General features: G+C 46.8%; 1 protein-coding gene across 1 annotated transcript in view; it reads left to right on the forward strand.

Annotated features, from left to right (window-relative positions):
* The window catches only part of LOC310859231 (uncharacterized protein), a gene marked incomplete at its 3' end in the record, with an annotated part of 129853 nt that overhangs the window by 100138 nt on the left and 6749 nt on the right, over nt 1-22966 (forward strand). Inside the window, exons 3-4 of the mRNA XM_083765633.1 lie at nt 17093-17374; nt 19092-19790. Coding sequence (XP_083621759.1) covers nt 17162-17374; nt 19092-19790 — 912 coding nt within the window. The 5' untranslated portion in view covers nt 17093-17161. The remainder of the gene's footprint in view (nt 1-17092; nt 17375-19091; nt 19791-22966) is intronic.

Genomic DNA, 22966 nt, shown 5'->3' on the forward strand with positions numbered 1-22966 from the left:
CTAAATTAGTCGACTCGCCGTCTACCTATTATGTAATTATAAAGGTGCTCTGGGCAGCAGCTACGTTGTCATGACAACGGTCGTACAGACGACACATGTAGACGTTGCGCTGCAACAACAACCGGCAGCATTTCACAATATATTTTCTTTTATGCCACTAGATTCTGAAATGTTCCGGGAAAAGACGTTAAACGCAACACTGGCCAACTTGCTTCCCGCCGTGGTGAAGTCGGTTTGGGGTTGGAGATGAACCCTGTTGCGTTATCCAGCTGGGTGAATGTCCAACCCGAGATCAACTTCACCACGGCCCCCCCTACACACTGGAGTGGGTGACTGGATGTTCCGTTTATAATATTGATAATTATGATGATAATAATAATAATAAAAAATACCTCGTATAGCGCTTTCCTAAAGACGCTTTACATGGGGTGCAAGAAAAAAATAAAAGCTAAGGAATAAAATCATTACAAGTGGTTTCAGGTTGTTTATAATGTTTGTAATAACGCAATGCGTTGTGAGCTTGTGCTGTAGCCTGTAGGCTGGCTAGTGGCTGTTTACTCTAAGAGCGTTGACACGGCGTCATGGGTAAATTTAAGGTGTTGATAAGATGCTATTTTCTGGTTGCTGTGTGAATAAATTATCACATTCATGGTTGCTGTCATTAGCATTCCTTTGGCGAGGTCTGTGCGTCAGCTCTCACCTCGCCTCCATCACTGGGTCAATGATCCCCTCTGTTTGTTGTGCTGTCAAATAGAACAGTGGTTTTCAACCAGTGGTCCTTGAGTGGGTTCCAGGTGGTCCCCAGCTAAATTATAGAGTTGGTAACCAAATGGACCCCTGTGAAATTAAATAAAATTGACCTTTTACGCGTCCATGATTTGGTTTCATTTTACACTCTCAAGAGTTACATTTTTGTTTGCATTACTAGGCCTACTTAATTTACAAGGAGTCTACACAATTGGAGAATGTAGAAGAATTGTTATTTTAATCAACATTTGCCTGTTATCGCTCCTAATGTGCCAAAATACAGCATGGACTTGTGAACAAAATCGTATCCAATGATACAATAATTCAAAGTGTTTGGTCTGAGAGGCTAAATCTCATCAAATGGTGGTCTACTCGGTGGCTCAAATGCCGAATAAATAATGGACCTTGACATGAAGAGGGTTGAACACCACTGAAATAGGACAGACGGACAGAGAGAAAGATGGCCAGCTCTGAGACAAAAACAAAAACGAGAGACAAATTCACAGAAGGCTGAAAGAGACAGAAAGCCAAATAGTCTTATTTGTTGATTTATTGTCCTTGGGTACCTTTCAGCCCCTGTTGACCAGGTGCTGATAGACTGTTAAATACGTGCCTGTGTGACTTCTCATGTGCCCTGTGTTACTTAGTGCTGCTGGGCGACATGACTTCAAATCAAATCACTAGCACCATTATTTCATTATTTTTGCCTCAATTACGATTGAAAAGTCTAGTGAAAATAGCAGATCTGAAAGTTGAAGATAATTAACCCGGTCCTACTGTGTGTCATGTAATCACAGCAGCAACGTTATTTATTCAACTGATTTATGAATGGCTGCAGCCAAAATTGTAACAGTAACTTGGATGGAAACATAATTGTTTATTATAAGAATCTCTATTTGCTGATGCTATAGCAATCAGCCGGTTTTCCTGGGTTCCACAGTACAAACTAGAAAAAGTGCCCTTCTGGGCACAGGTCTCCACCAGGATTTCTTCCTCGGCCTAGTGGGAATGTGGGTGCACAATTTCATGGAAATCACGCGATGTGTTCATGATTTGCAGCATTTTGTTTGAAACTGAGCACTCCTGTGAACTTTGGAAGCCAATCTTAACCAATCAGGATGGAGTCTGAGAAATCTGAAAGACCGGTTTCGTTGAATGGCTCTAGAGAGACTGTGTAAATTTTTTGCGTGATGTTTGGACAAAATCTGTAGGTGTACTGTGCAAAAACTTGTTTTGCACAAAGCGGCCTCCTGGTGGCGCTATAACAGGCCGTTCTGGAAAGTTTGGGGCAGAGGTTCATCGTTGGCATCCAGGGAGTGTGTGTGCAAAATTTGGCATCGACCGGGTTAACGGTGGCCGAGATTAGCTGCTCACGGACGGACGGACACACACACACACACACACACACACGGACGGACGGACACACGGACGGACGGAGTGCAAAACATACTCTCCCCCCATGCCTTCGGCCTGGTGGAGACAATTACTTTTAAAACACCACATCATTGGAGGAAATGATAAACATACCTACCTTTGCATAAGTTATGATTTATTAATCCAACATCACAATAATACATCTACACATCCATAGGTGAGGTTGGCATGAATGTTGGAAGGTTAATACAGTTCATTATAGCTCTGTATATTACTTTTTAGACAGTTCTGGTGTAGCGACCATGGAGGTTGTTCTGTAGAACAATTAGTTATTATGTGCTTGTAAAGATGTGGTGGTGGGAATATTTCCTCACCCGGGATCTATTCCCACTGCAATCTCACGCACTGTGTGTGAATAATATGTCATGACATCGAGGGGGCTTTGGACTGCACTCTGACAGAATTAAACATGCAGCCAATTATACATATTTTCTCCCAATATACTGTAGTCGTCATGCCAATTAGTTCCTCCACACTTATGCCTGTGTTTCCACTGCAATTGTACTCCACCTGCCAGTGAGGAGCCCCCATCGGGAGGACAGTATCACAGTAGCGCCTCCGTCCTGTTCCCTGCGTTCTACACCCCCTGCTGACAGGCGCTGACACGAGTGCCCCCAGTAAGACATGTGGTTATGTGGCCAATTAGCTATCAACAAGAAAACCTAAACGCATAACTTTTATTAGTCCCTGATGTGAAATTGTCAGTAGAAATAGTGAATATGTACGCTGCAGAAGCGGAGAAAGATATGAATTGTAATGGCCATATCCATAAAACAATCAGCCAACACCCCTCTGAACCGAAGGCTTGCGAGACACCACCAAGGGAGGGTGTGCAATGTAATCAATATTTCATGTCAATATGGCAGCTTAATGATGCGTGATTGATTAGGGATTCTGTATATTGCAGTGGAGACTGGATGCTTGTGTCTTGTCAGTTGTCAAGCCCCGATTTATGCTCTATTGCACATCGTGTGTGTCATGCACCGAAAACAGCCAATTTACAAGCTCGCAGAGACACGTGTTGTGAGCTTGTAGATGGGCAATTTTTTCAGCCGCGACGTGTTGTGAGCTTGTTGATCGGCTGTTTTCAGTGCGAGTGTAATTCAAGGCCGTTTCTAACAAGCCGCTGGAGCGGAGTCTGTACTGTACACAACAATAACCATAACAACAACAACATGACACGATCACACCCCAGTAGACTGCAGGAAGGAGAAGCAATTTCCTCCAGATAATTCACACGTGACCCGTTCTGTTGTACTGGAACCTGGTTCTGTTGTACTGGAACCATGTTCTGTTGTCCTACTGGAACCTGGTTCTGTCGTACTGGAACCTGGTTCTGTCGTACTGGAACCTGGTTCTGTCGTACTGGAACCTGGTTCTGTTGTCCTTGAACCTGGTTCTGTTGTACTTGAACCTGGTTCTGTTGTCCTGGAACCTGGTTCTGTTGTCCTGGAACCTGGTTCTGTTGTACTGGAACCTGGTTCTGTTGTCCTTGAACCTGGTTCTGTTGTACTTGAACCTGGTTCTGTTGTACTGGAACCTGGTTCTGTTGTCCTGGAACCTGGTTCTGTCGCACTGGAACCTGGTTCTGTTGTCCTTGAACCTGGTTCTGTTGTACTTGAACCTGGTTCTGTTGTACTGGAACCTGGTTCTGTTGTCCTGGAACCTGGTTCTGTCGCACTGGAACCTGGTTCTGTTGTACTGGAACCTGGTTCTGTTGTACTGGAACCTGGTTCTGTTGTACTGGAACCTGGTTCTGTTGTACTGGAACCTGGTTCTGTTGTACTGGAACCTGGTTCTGTTGTCCTGGAACCTGGTTCTGTCGTACTGGAACCTGGTTCTGTCGTACTGGAACCTGGTTCTGTCGTACTGGAACCTGGTTCTGTTGTCCTTGAACCTGGTTCTGTTGTACTTGAACCTGGTTCTGTTGTCCTGGAACCTGGTTCTGTTGTCCTGGAACCTGGTTCTGTTGTACTGGAACCTGGTTCTGTTGTCCTTGAACCTGGTTCTGTTGTACTTGAACCTGGTTCTGTTGTACTGGAACCTGGTTCTGTTGTACTGGAACCTGGTTCTGTTGTACTGGAACCTGGTTCTGTTGTCCTGGAACCTGGTTCTGTTGTCCTGGAACCTGGTTCTGTTGTACTGGAACCTGGTTCTGTCGTACTGGAACCTGGTTCTGTTGTACTGGAACCTGGTTCTGTTGTCCTTGAACCTGGTTCTGTTGTACTTGAACCTGGTTCTGTTGTACTGGAACCTGGTTCTGTTGTACTGGAACCTGGTTCTGTTGTCCTGGAACCTGGTTCTGTTGTACTGGAACCTGGTTCTGTTGTACTGGAACCTGGTTCTGTCGTACTGGAACCTGGTTCTGTTGTACTGGAACCTGGTTCTGTTGTACTGGAACCTGGTTCTGTTGTACTGGAACCTGGTTCTGTTGTACTGGAACCTGGTTCTGTCGTACTGGAACCTGGTTCTGTCGTACTGGAACCTGGTTCTGTCGTACTGGAACCTGGTTCTGTTGTCCTTGAACCTGGTTCTGTTGTACTTGAACCTGGTTCTGTTGTCCTGGAACCTGGTTCTGTTGTCCTGGAACCTGGTTCTGTTGTACTGGAACCTGGTTCTGTTGTCCTTGAACCTGGTTCTGTTGTACTTGAACCTGGTTCTGTTGTACTGGAACCTGGTTCTGTTGTCCTTGAACCTGGTTCTGTTGTACTTGAACCTGGTTCTGTTGTACTTGAACCTGGTTCTGTTGTACTTGAACCTGGTTCTGTTGTACTGGAACCTGGTTCTGTTGTACTGGAACCTGGTTCTGTTGTACTGGAACCTGGTTCTGTTGTACTGGAACCTGGTTCTGTTGTCCTTGAACCTGGTTCTGTTGTACTGGAACCTGGTTCTGTTGTACTGGAACCTGGTTCTGTTGTACTGGAACCTGGTTCTGTTGTCCTGGAACCTGGTTCTGTTGTCCTGGAACCTGGTTCTGTTGTACTGGAACCTGGTTCTGTTGTCCTGGAACCTGGTTCTGTCGTACTGGAACCTGGTTCTGTTGTACTGGAACCTGGTTCTGTCGTACTGGAACCTGGTTCTGTTGTCCTTGAAACTGGTTCTGTCGTACTGGAACCTGGTTCTGTCGTACTGGAACCTGGTTCTGTCGCACTGGAACCTGGTTCTGTTGTACTGGAACCTGGTTCTGTCGTACTGGAACCTGGTTCTGTTGTACTGGAACCTGGTTCTGTCGTCCTTGAACCTGGTTCTGTCGTACTGGAACCTGGTTCTGTTGTACTGGAACCTGGTTCTGTCGCACTGGAACCTGGTTCTGTTGTCCTACTGGAACCTGGTTCTGTCGTACTGGAACCTGGTTCTGTTGTACTGGAACCTGGTTCTGTTGTCCTGGAACCTGGTTCTGTTGTACTGGAACCTGGTTCTGTTGTCCTGGAACCTGGTTCTGTTGTACTGGAACCTGGTTCTGTTGTCCTGGAACCTGGTTCTGTTGTACTGGAACCTGGTTCTGTTGTCCTGGAACCTGGTTCTGTTGTACTGGAACCTGGTTCTGTTGTACTGGAACCTGGTTCTGTCGTACTGGAACCTGGTTCTGTTGTACTGGAACCTGGTTCTGTTGTCCTGGAACCTGGTTCTGTTGTACTGGAACCTGGTTCTGTTGTCCTGGAACCTGGTTCTGTTGTACTGGAACCTGGTTCTGTTGTCCTGGAACCTGGTTCTGTTGTACTGGAACCTGGTTCTGTTGTCCTGGAACCTGGTTCTGTTGTCCTGGAACCTGGTTCTGTTGTACTGGAACCTGGTTCTGTTGTCCTTGAACCTGGTTCTGTTGTACTTGAACCTGGTTCTGTTGTACTGGAACCTGGTTCTGTTGTCCTGGAACCTGGTTCTGTCGCACTGGAACCTGGTTCTGTTGTACTGGAACCTGGTTCTGTTGTACTGGAACCTGGTTCTGTTGTACTGGAACCTGGTTCTGTTGTACTGGAACCTGGTTCTGTTGTACTGGAACCTGGTTCTGTTGTCCTGGAACCTGGTTCTGTCGTACTGGAACCTGGTTCTGTCGTACTGGAACCTGGTTCTGTCGTACTGGAACCTGGTTCTGTTGTCCTTGAACCTGGTTCTGTTGTACTTGAACCTGGTTCTGTTGTCCTGGAACCTGGTTCTGTTGTCCTGGAACCTGGTTCTGTTGTCCTGGAACCTGGTTCTGTCGCACTGGAACCTGGTTCTGTTGTCCTGGAACCTGGTTCTGTTGTCCTGGAACCTGGTTCTGTTGTACTTGAACCTGGTTCTGTTGTACTGGAACCTGGTTCTGTTGTACTGGAACCTGGTTCTGTTGTCCTGGAACCTGGTTCTGTCGCACTGGAACCTGGTTCTGTTGTACTGGAACCTGGTTCTGTTGTACTGGAACCTGGTTCTGTTGTACTGGAACCTGGTTCTGTTGTCCTGGAACCTGGTTCTGTTGTACTGGAACCTGGTTCTGTTGTACTGGAACCTGGTTCTGTCGTACTGGAACCTGGTTCTGTTGTACTGGAACCTGGTTCTGTTGTACTGGAACCTGGTTCTGTTGTACTGGAACCTGGTTCTGTTGTACTGGAACCTGGTTCTGTCGTACTGGAACCTGGTTCTGTCGTACTGGAACCTGGTTCTGTCGTACTGGAACCTGGTTCTGTTGTCCTTGAACCTGGTTCTGTTGTACTTGAACCTGGTTCTGTTGTCCTGGAACCTGGTTCTGTTGTCCTGGAACCTGGTTCTGTTGTACTGGAACCTGGTTCTGTTGTCCTTGAACCTGGTTCTGTTGTACTTGAACCTGGTTCTGTTGTACTGGAACCTGGTTCTGTTGTCCTTGAACCTGGTTCTGTTGTACTTGAACCTGGTTCTGTTGTACTTGAACCTGGTTCTGTTGTACTGGAACCTGGTTCTGTTGTACTGGAACCTGGTTCTGTTGTACTTGAACCTGGTTCTGTTGTACTTGAACCTGGTTCTGTTGTACTTGAACCTGGTTCTGTTGTACTGGAACCTGGTTCTGTTGTACTGGAACCTGGTTCTGTTGTACTGGAACCTGGTTCTGTTGTACTGGAACCTGGTTCTGTTGTCCTTGAACCTGGTTCTGTTGTACTGGAACCTGGTTCTGTTGTACTGGAACCTGGTTCTGTTGTACTGGAACCTGGTTCTGTTGTCCTGGAACCTGGTTCTGTTGTCCTGGAACCTGGTTCTGTTGTACTGGAACCTGGTTCTGTTGTCCTGGAACCTGGTTCTGTCGTACTGGAACCTGGTTCTGTTGTACTGGAACCTGGTTCTGTCGTACTGGAACCTGGTTCTGTTGTCCTTGAAACTGGTTCTGTCGTACTGGAACCTGGTTCTGTCGTACTGGAACCTGGTTCTGTCGCACTGGAACCTGGTTCTGTTGTACTGGAACCTGGTTCTGTCGTACTGGAACCTGGTTCTGTTGTACTGGAACCTGGTTCTGTCGTCCTTGAACCTGGTTCTGTCGTACTGGAACCTGGTTCTGTTGTACTGGAACCTGGTTCTGTCGCACTGGAACCTGGTTCTGTTGTCCTACTGGAACCTGGTTCTGTCGTACTGGAACCTGGTTCTGTTGTACTGGAACCTGGTTCTGTCGCACTGGAACCTGGTTCTGTCGTACTGGAACCTGGTTCTGTTGTACTGGAACCTGGTTCTGTTGTCCTGGAACCTGGTTCTGTTGTACTGGAACCTGGTTCTGTTGTCCTGGAACCTGGTTCTGTTGTACTGGAACCTGGTTCTGTTGTCCTGGAACCTGGTTCTGTTGTACTGGAACCTGGTTCTGTTGTCCTGGAACCTGGTTCTGTTGTACTGGAACCTGGTTCTGTTGTACTGGAACCTGGTTCTGTCGTACTGGAACCTGGTTCTGTTGTACTGGAACCTGGTTCTGTCGTCCTTGAACCTGGTTCTGTCGTACTGGAACCTGGTTCTGTTGTACTGGAACCTGGTTCTGTCGCACTGGAACCTGGTTCTGTTGTCCTACTGGAACCTGGTTCTGTTGTACTGGAACCTGGTTCTGTCGTACTGGAACCTGGTTCTGTTGTACTGGAACCTGGTTCTGTCGCACTGGAACCTGGTTCTGTTGTACTGGAACCTGGTTCTGTTGTCCTGGAACCTGGTTCTGTTGTACTGGAACCTGGTTCTGTTGTCCTGGAACCTGGTTCTGTTGTACTGGAACCTGGTTCTGTTGTACTGGAACCTGGTTCTGTTGTACTGGAACCTGGTTCTGTTGTACTGGAACCTGGTTCTGTCGTACTGGAACCTGGTTCTGTTGTACTGGAACCTGGTTCTGTCGTACTGGAACCTGGTTCTGTTGTCCTGGAACCTGGTTCTGTTGTCCTGGAACCTGGTTCTGTCGTACTGGAACCTGGTTCTGTTGTCCTGGAACCTGGTTCTGTTGTACTTGAACCTGGTTCTGTTGTACTTGAACCTGGTTCTGTTGTACTGGAACCTGGTTCTGTTGTACTGGAACCTGTCGACATGCTACCGAGACAGAACTCGCACTGAAGTTGTCTGTCTTTTAGCTTTTAGAATGATCATGTGGCTTGATTTCATTTAGTAGGGAGTGGGACAGATCTTTCATTAATTAAAAATGTGTACTGTGTACCGCAGAACCAAAAGATATGCATGCATTAAAATGTTATTATCTGAGGCTTTTATTTCCATCATTTCCATTAGTTTTTTACCACACTGCTGTGCCCCTGCGGATATTTCTGAGATACAGCTCAAATGACAGATTGACTGACTGACCACAGTCACCACACTGGGTCTTTGGAGAGAGTATTTATTATGACCACGTTTATTATGCTGACAAAATACAATTGGGAAAAACAGGATGTTTTCGTTAAGGAGATGTTTTTTGTTAAAATGAGTTCAATATGATTTGACCCATTTTGGTGCATAAGTGCATTCGGCAACATGACATTTGAATTCCAAATATGTCCCATGTGGGCAGGACAGTGAAGTGTGATCTTTTTTTAGAGCAGCGAGACAATGGTTCTCCATTTGAATCGGTTCAGACAGACGAGCCACGCACACATTGGATCTGGTCCTTTGTGGTTCTGACGGTATGTGATGTGGTCCTACAGGACGGCCAAGCCCTTTTGTCCCTTTGGATTTCTTTGTTGTTGGTTGTGAGTACCTTCCAGTAAGAACAAGTCTGTCCCCAGGGGCATCTTGGCTTGGGGCTGATACAGCCCACACACACACACCTGGTCTGGACTCTGTCTCACACACAGTCGCTCAGCCCATGATCTCCCTCACTGCTTCATGATGTCTGTATCAGACCCGGGTTCCTGGCACGGGTGTCGGCCGGGTACTTTGGTGTGTATGGTCAACACCTGACTTACAGTATCCGTCTGAATCGCAAGTCCACTCCGGGTTTTCTAACGGGAGATGTAACAGAAACCTGCCCTAGTATGATCTGATCTATCTTGTTTCCTTGTTGTCCCGAGTTCAAAAGGAATGCAAACGGCTTGCTTTTTGGTGAATGTCACTTGTTTCGGCCCAAAATCCCATAAGATAACATGGGGAATGTTGTTGAAATGGATGTGTCCGATTGGACAAAGTTTAATGTGTAGCCCGTTAGACATGTATTCTATCTATCTCTATCTCCATGCAGTGTTCACCTAAGCTTGTGTTTTTGCGAAATATTTTAATTACAATTTTATAATGGAAATCAATGGGGCTTGGATCAGCCCGAAATCTTGCTCAAATTCTGAGGTCTCAGGATGTTCACTTGAGCTTGCCGTAATTAGACCCCATCATGTTCTAATTTAAGTATGTATAATCTATATGCGTCTCATTGTTCTGAATACAACAGGACTTTCTATTCTATTTCAGATAACAGGTGTTTGTATGGTTTACAGTGTTAGGCTAACTGCACATTGCCGCGTTGGTCTTTTTTTCTTTTCTTTGCGTCCGCGGCTATAGCTCTTTGTTTTCGCCCTCCATGAGTTCACACTTCTTCTCTCTAGAATCACTTAACCAGATTACAGAGACCAGAGCCCGGCCCCAGATGGGCCTTTTGGAACGGATACAGGGTCTTAACACCAGGCTGTTCCAGGCTGCGACGGGCCAAGATGTCTGCCCGTACATAACTTCTGTCTTCTTGGCTTCCGTGCCAGCGTCGTAGGCGTCATTCTCCTCGTCACCGTCGTCATGTAAGGCTCTCGGTCAGACTGGACGCATGGCTCGCCGCGCCAACCCTTTTCCTGTGCACTCCACACAGACGGGCAGCTTGCGGCGCCTACTGTATGTCTCTTGATGTCGCGAGGCGACCACATAATCAGCTGTCAACTCCCTTTAGTCGCTCTGTGTTGCCAAGTCACTGTGTTAAGAGAACAATGGCAGCCCCAGCTATAGTCTTATTCTATTCACCTACAGTACAGTGACTTTAAGCACATTTTCATATTTAATAGTGGATATTAAACATTTTAACCCATTTAGACCTGAGTTAAAAACATTCACTTTGAAAGAATATATATTCAAAGATTTGCGCCACAGTTTTACGATTTTTCAAAAATATCAGACCTAAAAGCTCGTGAGCTATGAGCTCGTGACCTATGAGCTTGGAGATCTTCTATTTTTCAATAGCTAAATTATAACCTAATGATTAAAACACAAAGGGGTTCCCGCCCAAAATGGGTTAATTAATAGTTTCATATTTCATAGTGAATATACATATTCACGATTCACCTATAGTCTATTAACACAAACAGTTTATCATAATAATTTTAGGTACAAACAGGCCATGCAGTTGCTCAATATTAATTAATTTACAGTTAGTTATACTTAGAGAACTGTCCAGCCTCGGCTCTGCACTTTCTCTGCTCTTTTCCCCTTCTATACTATAATAGCATTAGCAGCTCATAACACATTATGATGCATTGTGAGCTGGTAGATCTTCCTTTTTCGGGATGTGTTCAAGTAGTCGGTGATAAGTCAACAACGACAACCTCTTCTTTGTATTCATTCACTTTACTGAGCAAAAAATAATAACACCGTGGCCACTGTCATTCATTCACTTAACCAATTTTGGGCGGGAACCCCTTTTGTTGTTAGCATTATGTTATGCTTTAGCTATTGAAAAATAGCAGTAGGTCTGCTATTTTTGAAAAATCGAAGAACGACTGACATAGAAACATAGCTTTTTCAGAACTGTCAAGATGTAGAAGACATTTTCAGAATCTGATCTCAGATAATAGACTAGAAAAGCCAAAGCATTGTGCAATAGCACGTACCTACCGTCACACTAACAGAGTGGTACCTTAGATCCGTAGGTACCATTATAGAGTGGAATGCAAACACGGAACATTAACTGTGATTATTCAGGTGCTTCCATGCAGTTGTAACGTTCCCTGTCAAAGGACATGTTGCTTCCAACTTTCTAATCTTCTCCACGCAGGGCCTTCCTTTCAGCTCATCCTGACTTGGATCTTTGTCATGCCTCCTTCGAGCTCTGCTGACTGTCTGTCGTTATTACTCTGATTTCAAAGTGTAACTCAGTAATGTGACTGTCTGTCGTTATTACCCTGATTTCAAAGTGTAACTCAGTAATGTGACTGTCTGTCGTTATTACCCTGATTTCAAAGTGTAACTCAGTAATGTGACTGTCTGTCGTTATTACCCTGATTTCAAAGTGTAACTCAGTAATGTGACTGTCTGTCGTTATTACTCTGATTTCAAAGTGTAACTCAGTAATGTGACTGTCTGTCGTTATTACTCTGATTTCAAAGTGTAACTCAGTAATGTGACTGTCTGTCGTTATTACCCTGATTTCAAAGTGTAACTCAGTAATGTGATGTCGATGAAGTGCTGCTACACTTGTTTGGAGTCAGTTAGGAGGTGGATCAGGGCTCTCAGTCAGTTAGGAGGTGGATCAGGGCTCTCAGTCAGTTAGGAGGTGGATCAGGGCTCTCAGTCAGTTAGGACTGGAGGTGGATCAGGGCTCTCAGTCAGTTAGGAGGTGGATCAGGGCTCTCAGTCAGATAGGAGGTGGATCAGGGCTCTCAGTCAGATAGGAGGTGGATCAGGGCTCTCAGTCAGTTAGGAGGTGGATCAGGGCTCTCAGTCAGTTAGGAGGTGGATCAGGGCTCTCAGTCAGTTAGGAGGTGGATCAGGGCTCTCAGTCAGTTAGGAGGTGGATCAGGGCTCTCAGTCAGTTAGGAGGTGGATCAGGGCTCTCAGTCAGTTAGGAGGTGGATCAGGGCTCTCAGTCAGATAGGAGGTGGATCAGGGCTCTCAGTCAGATAGGAGGTGGATCAGGGCTCTCAGTCAGTTAGGAGGTGGATCAGGGCTCTCAGTCAGATAGGAGGTGGATCAGGGCTCTCAGTCAGATAGGAGGTGGATCAGGGCTCTCAGTCAGATAGGAGGTGGATCAGGGCTCTCAGTCAGATAGGAGGTGGATCAGGGCTCTCAGTCAGATAGGAGGTGGATCAGGGCTCTCAGTCAGATAGGAGGTGGATCAGGGCTCTCAGTCAGATAGGAGGTGGATCAGGGCTCTCAGTCAGTTAGGAGGTGGATCAGGGCTCTCAGTCAGATAGGAGGTGGATCAGGGCTCTCAGTCAGATAGGAGGTGGATCAGGGCTCTCAGTCAGTTAGGAGGTGGATCAGGGCTCTCAGTCAGTTAGGAGGTGGATCAGGGCTCTCAGTCAGTTAGGAGGTGGATCAGGGCTCTCAGTCAGTTAGGAGGTGGATCAGGGCTCTCAGTCAGTTAGGAGGTGGATCAGGGCTCTCAGTCAGATAGGAGGTGGATCAGGGCTCTCAGTCAGATAGGAGGTGGATCAGGGCTCTCAGTCAGTTAGGAGGTGGATCAGGGCTCTCAGTCAGTTAGGAGGTGGATCAGGGCTCTCAGTCAGATAGGAGGTGGATCAGGGCTCTCAGTCAGTTAGGAGGTGGATCAGGGCTCTCAGTCAGTTAGGAGGTGGATCAGGGCTCTCAGTCAGATAGGAGGTGGATCAGGGCTCTCAGTCAGTTAGGAGGTGGATCAGGGCTCTCAGTCAGTTAGGAGGTGGATCAGGGCTCTCAGTCAGTTAGGAGGTGGATCAGGGCTCTCAGTCAGTAAGGAGGTGGATCAGGGCTCTCAGTCAGTTAGGAGGTGGATCAGGGCTCTCAGAGTCAGTTAGGAGGTGGATCAGGGCTCTCAGTCAGTTAGGAGGTGGATCAGGGCTCTCAGTCAGTTAGGAGGTGGATCAGGGCTCTCAGTCAGTTAGGAGGTGGATCAGGGCTATCAGTCAGTTAGGAGGTGGATCAGGGCTCTGTCAGTTAGGAGGTGGATCAGGGCTTTCAGTCAGTTAGGAGGTGGATCAGGGCTCTCAGTCAGTTAGGAGGTGGATCAGGGCTCTGTCAGTTAGGAGGTGGATCAGGGCTCTCAGTCAGTAAGGAGGTGGATCAGGGCTCTCAGTCAGTTAGGAGGTGGATCAGGGCTCTGTCAGTTAGGAGGTGGATCAGGGCTCTCAGTCAGATAGGAGGTGGATCAGGGCTCTCAGTCAGTTAGGAGGTGGATCAGGGCTCTCAGTCAGTTAGGAGGTGGATCAGGGCTCTGTCAGTAAGGAGGTGGATCAGGGCTCTCAGTCAGTAAGGAGGTGGATCAGGGCTCTCAGTCAGTTAGGAGGTGGATCAGGGCTCTCAGTCAGTTAGGAGGTGGATCAGGGCTCTCAGTCAGTTAGGAGGTGGATCAGGGCTCTCAGTCAGTTAGGAGGTGGATCAGGGCTCTCAGTCAGTTAGGAGGTGGATCAGGGCTCTCAGTCAGTTAGGAGGTGGTTCAGGGCTCTCAGTCAGTTAGGAGGTGGATCAGGGCTCTCAGTCAGTTAGGTGGATCAGGGCTCTCAGTCAGTTAGGATGTGGATCAGGGCTCTCAGTCAGTTAGGAGGTGGATCAGGGCTCTCAGTCAGTTAGGAGGTGGATCAGGGCTCTCAGTCAGTTAGGAGGTGGATCAGGGCTCTCAGTCAGTTAGGAGGTGGATCAGGGCTCTCAGTCAGTTAGGAGGTGGATCAGGGCTCTCAGTCAGTTAGGAGGTGGATCAGGGCTCTCAGTCAGTTAGGAGGTGGATCAGGGCTCTCAGTCAGTTAGGAGGTGGATCAGGGCTCTCAGTCAGATAGGAGGTGGATCAGGGCTCTCAGTCAGTTAGGAGGTGGATCAGGGCTCTCAGATAGGAGGTGGATCAGGGCTCTCAGTCAGATAGGAGGTGGATCAGGGCTCTCAGATAGGAGGTGGATCAGGGCTCTCAGATAGGAGGTGGATCAGGGCTCTCAGTCAGATAGGAGGTGGATCAGGGCTCTCAGATAGGAGGTGGATCAGGGCTCTCAGATAGGAGGTGGATCAGGGCTCTCAGTCAGATAGGAGGTGGATCAGGGCTCTCAGATAGGAGGTGGATCAGGGCTCTCAGATAGGAGGTGGATCAGGGCTCTCAGTCAGTTAGGAGGTGGATCAGGGCTCTCAGTTAGGAGGTGGATCAGGGCTCTCAGTCAGTTAGGAGGTGGATCAGGGCTCTCAGTCAGTTAGGAGGTGGATCAGGGCTCTCAGTTAGGAGGTGGATCAGGGCTCTCAGTCAGTAAGGAGGTGGATCAGGGCTCTCAGTCAGTAAGGAGGTGGATCAGGTGGATCAGGGCTCTCAGTTAGGAGGTGGATCAGGGCTCTCAGATAGGAGGTGGATCAGAGAGCTGGGTCCTTTGACGTATGTATATAACGATTGCAATATTATATTGACAATTGCAATACACCATATCGCAAGAGGATTACCCCCCCCCCCCCTTTTTTGAGGGGTGCCACTGCTAGCCCCTCCAATATTCAGTTAATGAATGGAGAATTTACCTTTACGTAATATGTGTCTGAGCAAATCGTCTGTTTTTATCCTACACACATTAAATTCCCATTGACAAATATGAATGGACAATTTTACGTCAGTGTCTGAGCGAATAGACATGTTACGTCATTAATGATGTACAATAATAAGAGCGCCCCTCACTTAACGCGGACGTGAGTTTTTTTCTATAGGGAAAAGGTTGCAGCCAGCTTTCCTAAACGGTTTGGTTAAAGCAACTCTCGAAATGTAAATATTGTCGAAATAGTTGGAATGTTTTATTATAAGGTCATGTCCAAACTTGGGACGCCAGTTGGTTATTGCATATGACGAAAAACAGAAACCGAAGCATATTCTTTGACTGTAGTCTGGACAACCCGTGTCAGCACAAATGTAAAGTCGCATACTGTACTTCTCTCAACAGTATTCCCACACAGAGTTGATATGGCCAGCGTCCTGTGCAGAGAACCGGTCCAGAATCCAGTGTACAAATGGTCTTCCTCTGTGTCTGCGTGAATATACTGTACTGCTCATAATGTGTGAGGGAAGTCAAACGGTGCCAAACAGCCACGAACGTTTCCTTATCCCATTCTGACCTGAGATCAGATTCATACGAGGTTTCCACTGGACACACACTGGTCTGATGAACCCATTCTGACCTGAGATCAGATTCTAAAAATGTCAGTCGTTCTTCAATTATTTAAAAAATAGCAGACCTACAAGCTCGTATCGCGCCACTCGGTGGCGCGATATGAGCTTGTAGATCTGCTATTTTTCAATAGCTAAAGCACAACATGATGCCGACACCAAAATGGGTTCCCGTTCAGAATGGGTTAAGACGACGTCGTGACTCGTGATCCTGATGCTTTTGGTCAGTTTGGCCGATTTATTTTTGGGCTCGCAGACACACCGTTTGTCATCGGATCGCTTTGTCCACCCCTTTCTCTCAGAACTCACCTTGTTGTGGAGAAATGCTGCCGGGTCCCGGAGCAAAGATCCTGCAAACGATTACACGAGACACACCACGGCGTCAGTGGACGGAGAAGATAAACAAGTCATCCAAAAATACAGTGGAGCCTGGTGGATCTTTGATTTTTCCAGAGCCTTTAGACTAGCCCATAGCTTAACCCATTCTGACCTGAGATCAGATTCATACGAGGTTTCCACTGGACACACACTGGTCTGATTGACCCATTCTGACCTGAGATCAGATTCTATAAACGTCTTCTACATCCTGACAGTTTTCTGATAAAGCTATGTTTCTATGTCAGTCGTTCTTCGATTTTTCAAAAAATAGCAGACCTACAAGCTCGTATCGCGCCACTCGGTGGCGCGATATGAGCTTGTAGATCTGCTATTTTTAAATAGCTAAAGCACGACACGATGCTAACACCAAAATGGGTTCCCGTTCAGAATGGGTTAAGAACAATCGTTGGACCGCTCTCCGGTACATTCAAAACAGATGTTCGATTTTTGAAATATCTTACAGATGGGCGTTTTGTTTATTGGCTGGCGCTAGAAGTTGGAATACCAGTAGCACTCAAGGCTAGGCTAGTCTGTGTGTGTTTTTGTGTGAAGCAGAGCATCCACGCCTGTGTGATCTGAAGCCAAACCCCGTGCACGTGAACAAACGCCCACGATTTCGCTCGTGCACACACACACACACACACACACACACACACACGCACACACGCACACACACACGCACACACGCACGCACACACACACACACACACACACACCGTCTCTGTCTGTCTTTCTGTCTCTCTCCTCACCTCTCACCACAGGAATAAAAGAACAGTTGAATGTCTCTTAGCACAAATGCAAATGCCATTTTTTATTTCAGTGGTATGAATAAAACATGAAGAGGGGTATTCCTTCTTTATTTATTTTTGGTGGACGTCAGCAGTCCAGCGCATGTCATTACCGTTTGTTTGCGTGCGTGCGCTTTGGTGAGCGGACAGAGCGAACGAAAACCCCCAATAATACAGTACCTTATTTCAGCTTTGGAACGCCAAGTCCACCACAGACTCAGAGGAATATAACCCAATAACATTATCTCTCTCTCTCTCTCTCTCTCTCTCTCTCTGCCTCCAGAATGTCAAGCCCTTCTCGTCCTCAGACAGCCTAGCGAAGGTCCAGGAGGTAGCAAGCTGGCTTTTGGAGATGAACCAGGACCTGCTGTCTGGGGCCGGCAGCGGCAGCAGGAGGAGACGGGGGGCGGGGGGTGGGGGTCCGGCGGCGGGGCCAGGTAACGCCTCCTCCTCGGCGGCGGCGGGCCGCGGCGCGCCCCAGCAGCAGCAGCCGGCGGAGGAAGGGGGCGACGACGAAGAGGAACACATGAACCGGGTGCTGGAGGAGGAAGAGCAGCAGCAGAGGGTAATTAAGGCAATTTCACATCAGTGTCGAATTTGCGAAAATTAACCCATTTTGACCTGAGATCAGATTAAAAATATGTCTTCTACATCCTGACAGTTTTCTGAAAAAGCTATGTTTGTGTCAGTCGTTCTTCGATTTTTCAAAAATAGCAGACCTACAAGCTCTTAGCGCGCCACTCGGTGGCGCGCTATGAGCTTGTAGATCTGCTATTTTTCAATAGCTAAAGCATAACATAATGCTAACACCAAAAGGGGTTCCCGGAACTTCCCGCCCAAAATGGGTTAAAAAAAAAGAAATGCTCCTTATTTTCTCTCTCTGGCGTCGAACTTTGCAGACGTTCGCTGGCGAATGCTACACCTGCTCTGACCAATGAAAATGCAGCCCAAAATGTGTGTGTTTTTTTTGTCTATAAACAGCAGCGTACCGTAACAGTAGTTGTGAACAGAGCAGCACAGCAGTCAGTATTACACTGCACCCTTCCTCCCCTCCTTACATTAAGAGGACTTAACTTCTTGCTTTAATGTACAGTATCATTGCCGTCCCTTATCTCCATATAGAGACGGCACCCGGAGAAAACCCTGAGGAGAAATGGACATAGTGGCCGAATTTTGGTATTGCAGCTCGAGCTCGCGCAATGACAGTCAACGGCCAGCGCGTTCACGATTTGGCCCAATCCATCCCAGAATATGGACCCTTAAAACAGAAGTAAATGTTGCCTGATGTGTCATCATGGCTAAAAGATTTGTCATCCTTTCTCCATTTGGAAAAAATCAAATACACGGTTAGAGGTTCATTGAATAACTTCTACAGAACCTGGGACCCATTCCTTACATACATTAATTCCTTGACCACAATTTAAGTAGAAACTAATTTCAATACCCCCCCCCCCCTCTACTGCGAGTATGCGTATATGTGTACGTGCATGTATGTGTGCTCGGACCTGTGTATGTATGTAGACGTAGACATGTACAGTATGTATGTATACATTTGAAAATGAAATAGCTTAATTTGTTTTTTGTTTTTTTTCGTTACACTGCTTCCATTATTGCTAGCATTTAATTTTAATTACTTTAATGCATGAATCTCAAGCACAGTAACTTATTCTGTTTCCCCCGGGGCATGGGAGGGCGAGGGCGGGTGGATAGTTATGAGGGTCTGTTTTGTTTTGTTTCCCTTTGTTCTGTCCACTGTTTTGTTTTGTCTCTTGTTTTATCCCCTATGTTTCGTTTGTGGTCATATGTCTTGTATTTTAAAATGGAAAAAACCCAATAAAAAAAAAAATATATATATATATATATATATATATATATATATATATATATATAAAAAAGAAGTAAATGTTGCGCACAAAACACTACAGGAGGCATTCCTAGCAACCCGGGCTAAAAGTTGATTTTTAGCAAGACCGTTTCGTATAAATAAAAAAGACCTTAATACGTCCCTGGAGGCATTATTTGATAAGACATCTGTGGACGTCCAAGACAGTTGTGTAAATATTTTATTTATAGGATGTTTACCACAATCGATGGCGGAATAACAGCATTTTACTGCAACCACAAAATTAGATGGTTTATTCACACTTTTGTTGTTGTCCAAAATAAAAAACTTAATCTAATTATAAAATCCCTCTCATAACCACTTACAGCCTAGTGTCCACATTTGATCTTTGTAAAGCGTCCAGTTTTAACACATCCACTCTGTGTGCCTGTGGTTCCAGCCCGAGGCCACGGGGGCGGGCGGAGGCGGCGAGCAGCGGCCATGGGCCCCCGGGGAGTCGGGAGCCAGCAGCAACGGCCCCCAGAGGCCTGACCAGGAGGAGGTCAGCGGCCGAGGAGAAGCCAACGGAGGGGAGAAGGGCTCCCGCTGGATGTGGGGGTCCTCCTCGGAACCGCGGCGGACGCGCGGAGGGGGCCGCCAGAGGCTGACGCGAGCGGACGGCGGCGAGGAGGAGGAGGAGGAGGAAGACGAAGAAGAGGAGAACAACAACAGCGGCAGCCAGCAAGGAGAAGAGGAGGAGGAAGAGGAGGAGGAGGAGGAGGAAGAGGCAGCGCCAGCGCCATCGGCGGCGGCGGTGGTGGTGGTGGCCGCGGCGTCGGAGGAGAGGACAGAGGGAGGAGGAGGAGGTGGAGGAGCAGGGGGAGGGCAGGAGAGAGCGAGGAGGCCTCGGAGGGCGGGCGGGGAGGAAGGGGAAGAGGAGGAGGAGGAGGAGGAGGGGGAGGAGGACGACGAGGATATGGACCAAGACAGCGATGACTTTGAACACTCTGAGGAGAGTGGGAGGGAGGAGGAAGAGGAGGAGGAGGAGGAGGAGGGCGAGGATGGACTGCGATCGCCTTCGCTCAGGAACAGTGTCTCTGCCCCCAGCAACAACCTGGACTCTGCCTGCACGCACCAAAGCTGCCCCAACAAGAAGAAGGTAAGTCCCTCTCCAGCACGCACCCTACCTCTGCTTTTACGCATCGTTGCAAGGCCTGATGTTTGGTATGCATTATAATTAGACCCAAACTTTGAGAACCGCTGGTTTAGGGCACCATGGTCACTCATACACGCTTCGGAATGCGCCTGGTTGATCCTGGTTGATCCCACTTAGCATTCATTTTGCTTGTAGTTTTCTTCCGGTGACCCAAGCGCTCCAATGCTACGGGAAACACACTACACACCATGAAAGCCGGCTCTGGCCACAATCCAATAACCACTTTATTTGTCAATTTCCCCCACGTACTGTACATGCATGGCATGCATAAAGAATATGAGCCCCTCAGTCAGTTGCTGTGCAACATAACACGTCTCAAAAGCATCATAAAAAGAAGACCAATTATAAATCATAGCGTACATAGATGGACAAACGTGAGATGGGGAATAAAATGTGTGAGCTGACCGACCGCAAGGCGACATGGGGAAATAAATGGACCCGTTATGAAGCCTCGGGATGCGTTGGACGCAACACGTTCTGGTGTGACCGTACTCTTGATCATCCTTAAAGGTCTCCAGGAGGGACACAGAGTATTGATTCAGACAGAAAAAGCTTTTGTACTCTGGACTTTGTAATGGATGTCTCTCACCTAGAGTTTACTGAGGGTGACGCTAAGAAAATGGGTCAAGCCAGAGCTGGTTGAAGGACCGTACCGTACCGGCCTTTTTGCATAAAGGTTTTACATTTTTACTTTGACAGGATTTAATTCCTCAGAAACTGTGTTATTCTTTTCCGTTACTGAGATATTATCTCGGCCTATTCTTGATTGTTATTGAAGTCTGATTCCTATCAAAACATTAGCTTAAACACCTCATAATAACAGGAAAACGTACTACACCTCATCAAAATGCTATTCGGATGTTGCTCTGCTCACTTAGATTTGGTCATTTGGGCCGTTGTGGCGTAAGTGTACTCCCATACAATGGGAACTTAACCCCCTTTTTGAAACTAGCTCCTCGCCACTCGTCCTACACACTTCCACTTGGTTTGAGCATAGATATATAAATAATAGAGACGGCACCGGAATTCCCCTCCCATCCACTTGCATTGCGTCTCTATTATTTATATATCTATGCTCAAACCGAGTGGAAGTGTGTAGGGCGAGTGGTGAGGAGCTAGTTTAAAAAATGGCCTTACAGTATATGAATGACGTACCCCTGAGCAATGGGAACTTAACCGTATATGAATGACATACCCCTGAGCAATGGGAACTTAACCGTATATGAATGACATACCCTTGAGCAGTGGGAACTTAACAGTACTGTATATGAATGACATACCCCTGAGCAGTGGGAACTTTTTTTTTTTTTTTTTTTTAGATATTTTTTTTGCGGCTTACGCCTTTTATTGATTTTTTAAGGGACAGACAGTAGGCTGACAGGAAACGGGAGAGAGATGGGGGGATGACATGCAGTAAAGGCCGTGTCGGGTTCGGGAGTCGAACCCGCGGCACACTGCGACTGGATTACCAGTCCGGTGCCCAGACCGTTACGCCACGGCCTGGGCCAGCAGTGGGAACTTAACAGTATATGAATGACATACCCCTGAGCAGTGGCTCAGAGGTAGAGAGTGACCGGATCCCAGTTCGAACCCGGGCTCTCCCAGAAGTAGTGTCGCAGTGTCCTTGAGCAAGACACTGAACCTTGCATGCACTGAGCCTTGTGTGTGTGTGTGTGTGTGTGTGTGTGTAATTAATTGGATGGGCAGATGTGTGCGGGCTTCAGATATCACATTCTGCCAGTGCACACCTCATCAAGACTAAGGGCTTTATATATAAGCTGTACATATTATGCATTATCTAAGCTGTGAGCTCCCTCTAGTGACGTTAAGAAGTTACTGCACCGTGATTCCATTAATGTAGTATTTTAGTAGCTCCTGAACCACCGGTGTCATTGCTGTGTGCATTATGTTATGCTTTAGCTATTGGAAAATAGCAGATCTACAAGCTCATAGCGAGCTACAAGCTTGTAGGTCTGCTATTTTTTGAAAAATCATGAAAATGTGGTGCAAATCATTGAATATATATTCTTTCAGAGCATACGTTTTTAACTCAAATCTTTGCTTCTGGGGAGGTCCCTGGATCAACATATTTTCAGATGGCGGCCAATTACATATAATTTTGGGGGTCCTTGACATGAAAATGTTTGAGAACAACCGACATAGAAACAAGGCATTTGTAGAATCGTCCTTCGGTCTAAATTAATACTTTGTTTGTCGAACAGCAGGCGGTAGAGGCAGGCATCAAGGCTGAAAGGATAACACAAAGAAGCCCTGGTGACTCTTTCCATTGTGGTGCCATGTATTCAATTCATCATACATAGTAATAATCACACTATAATGCATGTCTGCGGCACAAAGGAGATGGTTAACTTTAGGCGTAAGAAGCATAAAATAAGAATCAGAAGGAGAAATACCTAACTTTGAAATGTAGAGCTTGGGAACAGAGTGTTGCACCCTGGGTATTAATGAGCTTCAGGAGAAGGGCAAGGTAGAGCCAATCGATAGAGGAGTGTGTTCAAAGGACAGCTTTGTCCTGAAGGGTGTGGCGTTCCCGTCCTCCCTGATGGGAATGCTGTTTCAGGGCAAGTGACAAAAATCCTCACTTATCAAGTGCAGTATAGTTGCTTTAGGGAGTTGGTTGTCTAAGTGACATTTGGCACAATGACTTAAGAGAAAGCTCACTGCATTTGGGTCTCCGTGACCAGACCTATTAAAGCAAGCTGAACGTTGGGATAGCATTCTTTAGTAGTTGTGGTTGGTGTGTATTGGCCCGAGTACATTTTCACACCCAGGAATTAAAAAAAAGAATTTGACCCGAGGCCGATTCTAAAAAATATGTCGACTAAATCCTAAAAGTTTTCTGAAAAACCTTTGTTTCTCTGTCAGTGGTTCTCAACATTTTTCATGTCAAGAACCCCCAGAATTATCTGTATTTACTTTATCGGTGCCGCGCTATGAGCTATACCATCGTGCACAAATATAAAGCTCTGTTTTTTTCTTTAGTCAATGTCATGCCATCCCTTCAGTGGACACAATCAACCCCATGGCATATCCCTGCCATATCAACTGTACATCTGTCATGCTGTCAGAGCGCACATTGTGATCCCAGAGTGAAAATA

The sequence above is a fragment of the Protomyctophum parallelum genome (assembly GCF_964188405.1).
Source record: "Protomyctophum parallelum genome assembly, chromosome: 5".
In the NCBI taxonomy this organism is placed as follows: Eukaryota; Metazoa; Chordata; class Actinopteri; order Myctophiformes; family Myctophidae; genus Protomyctophum; species Protomyctophum parallelum.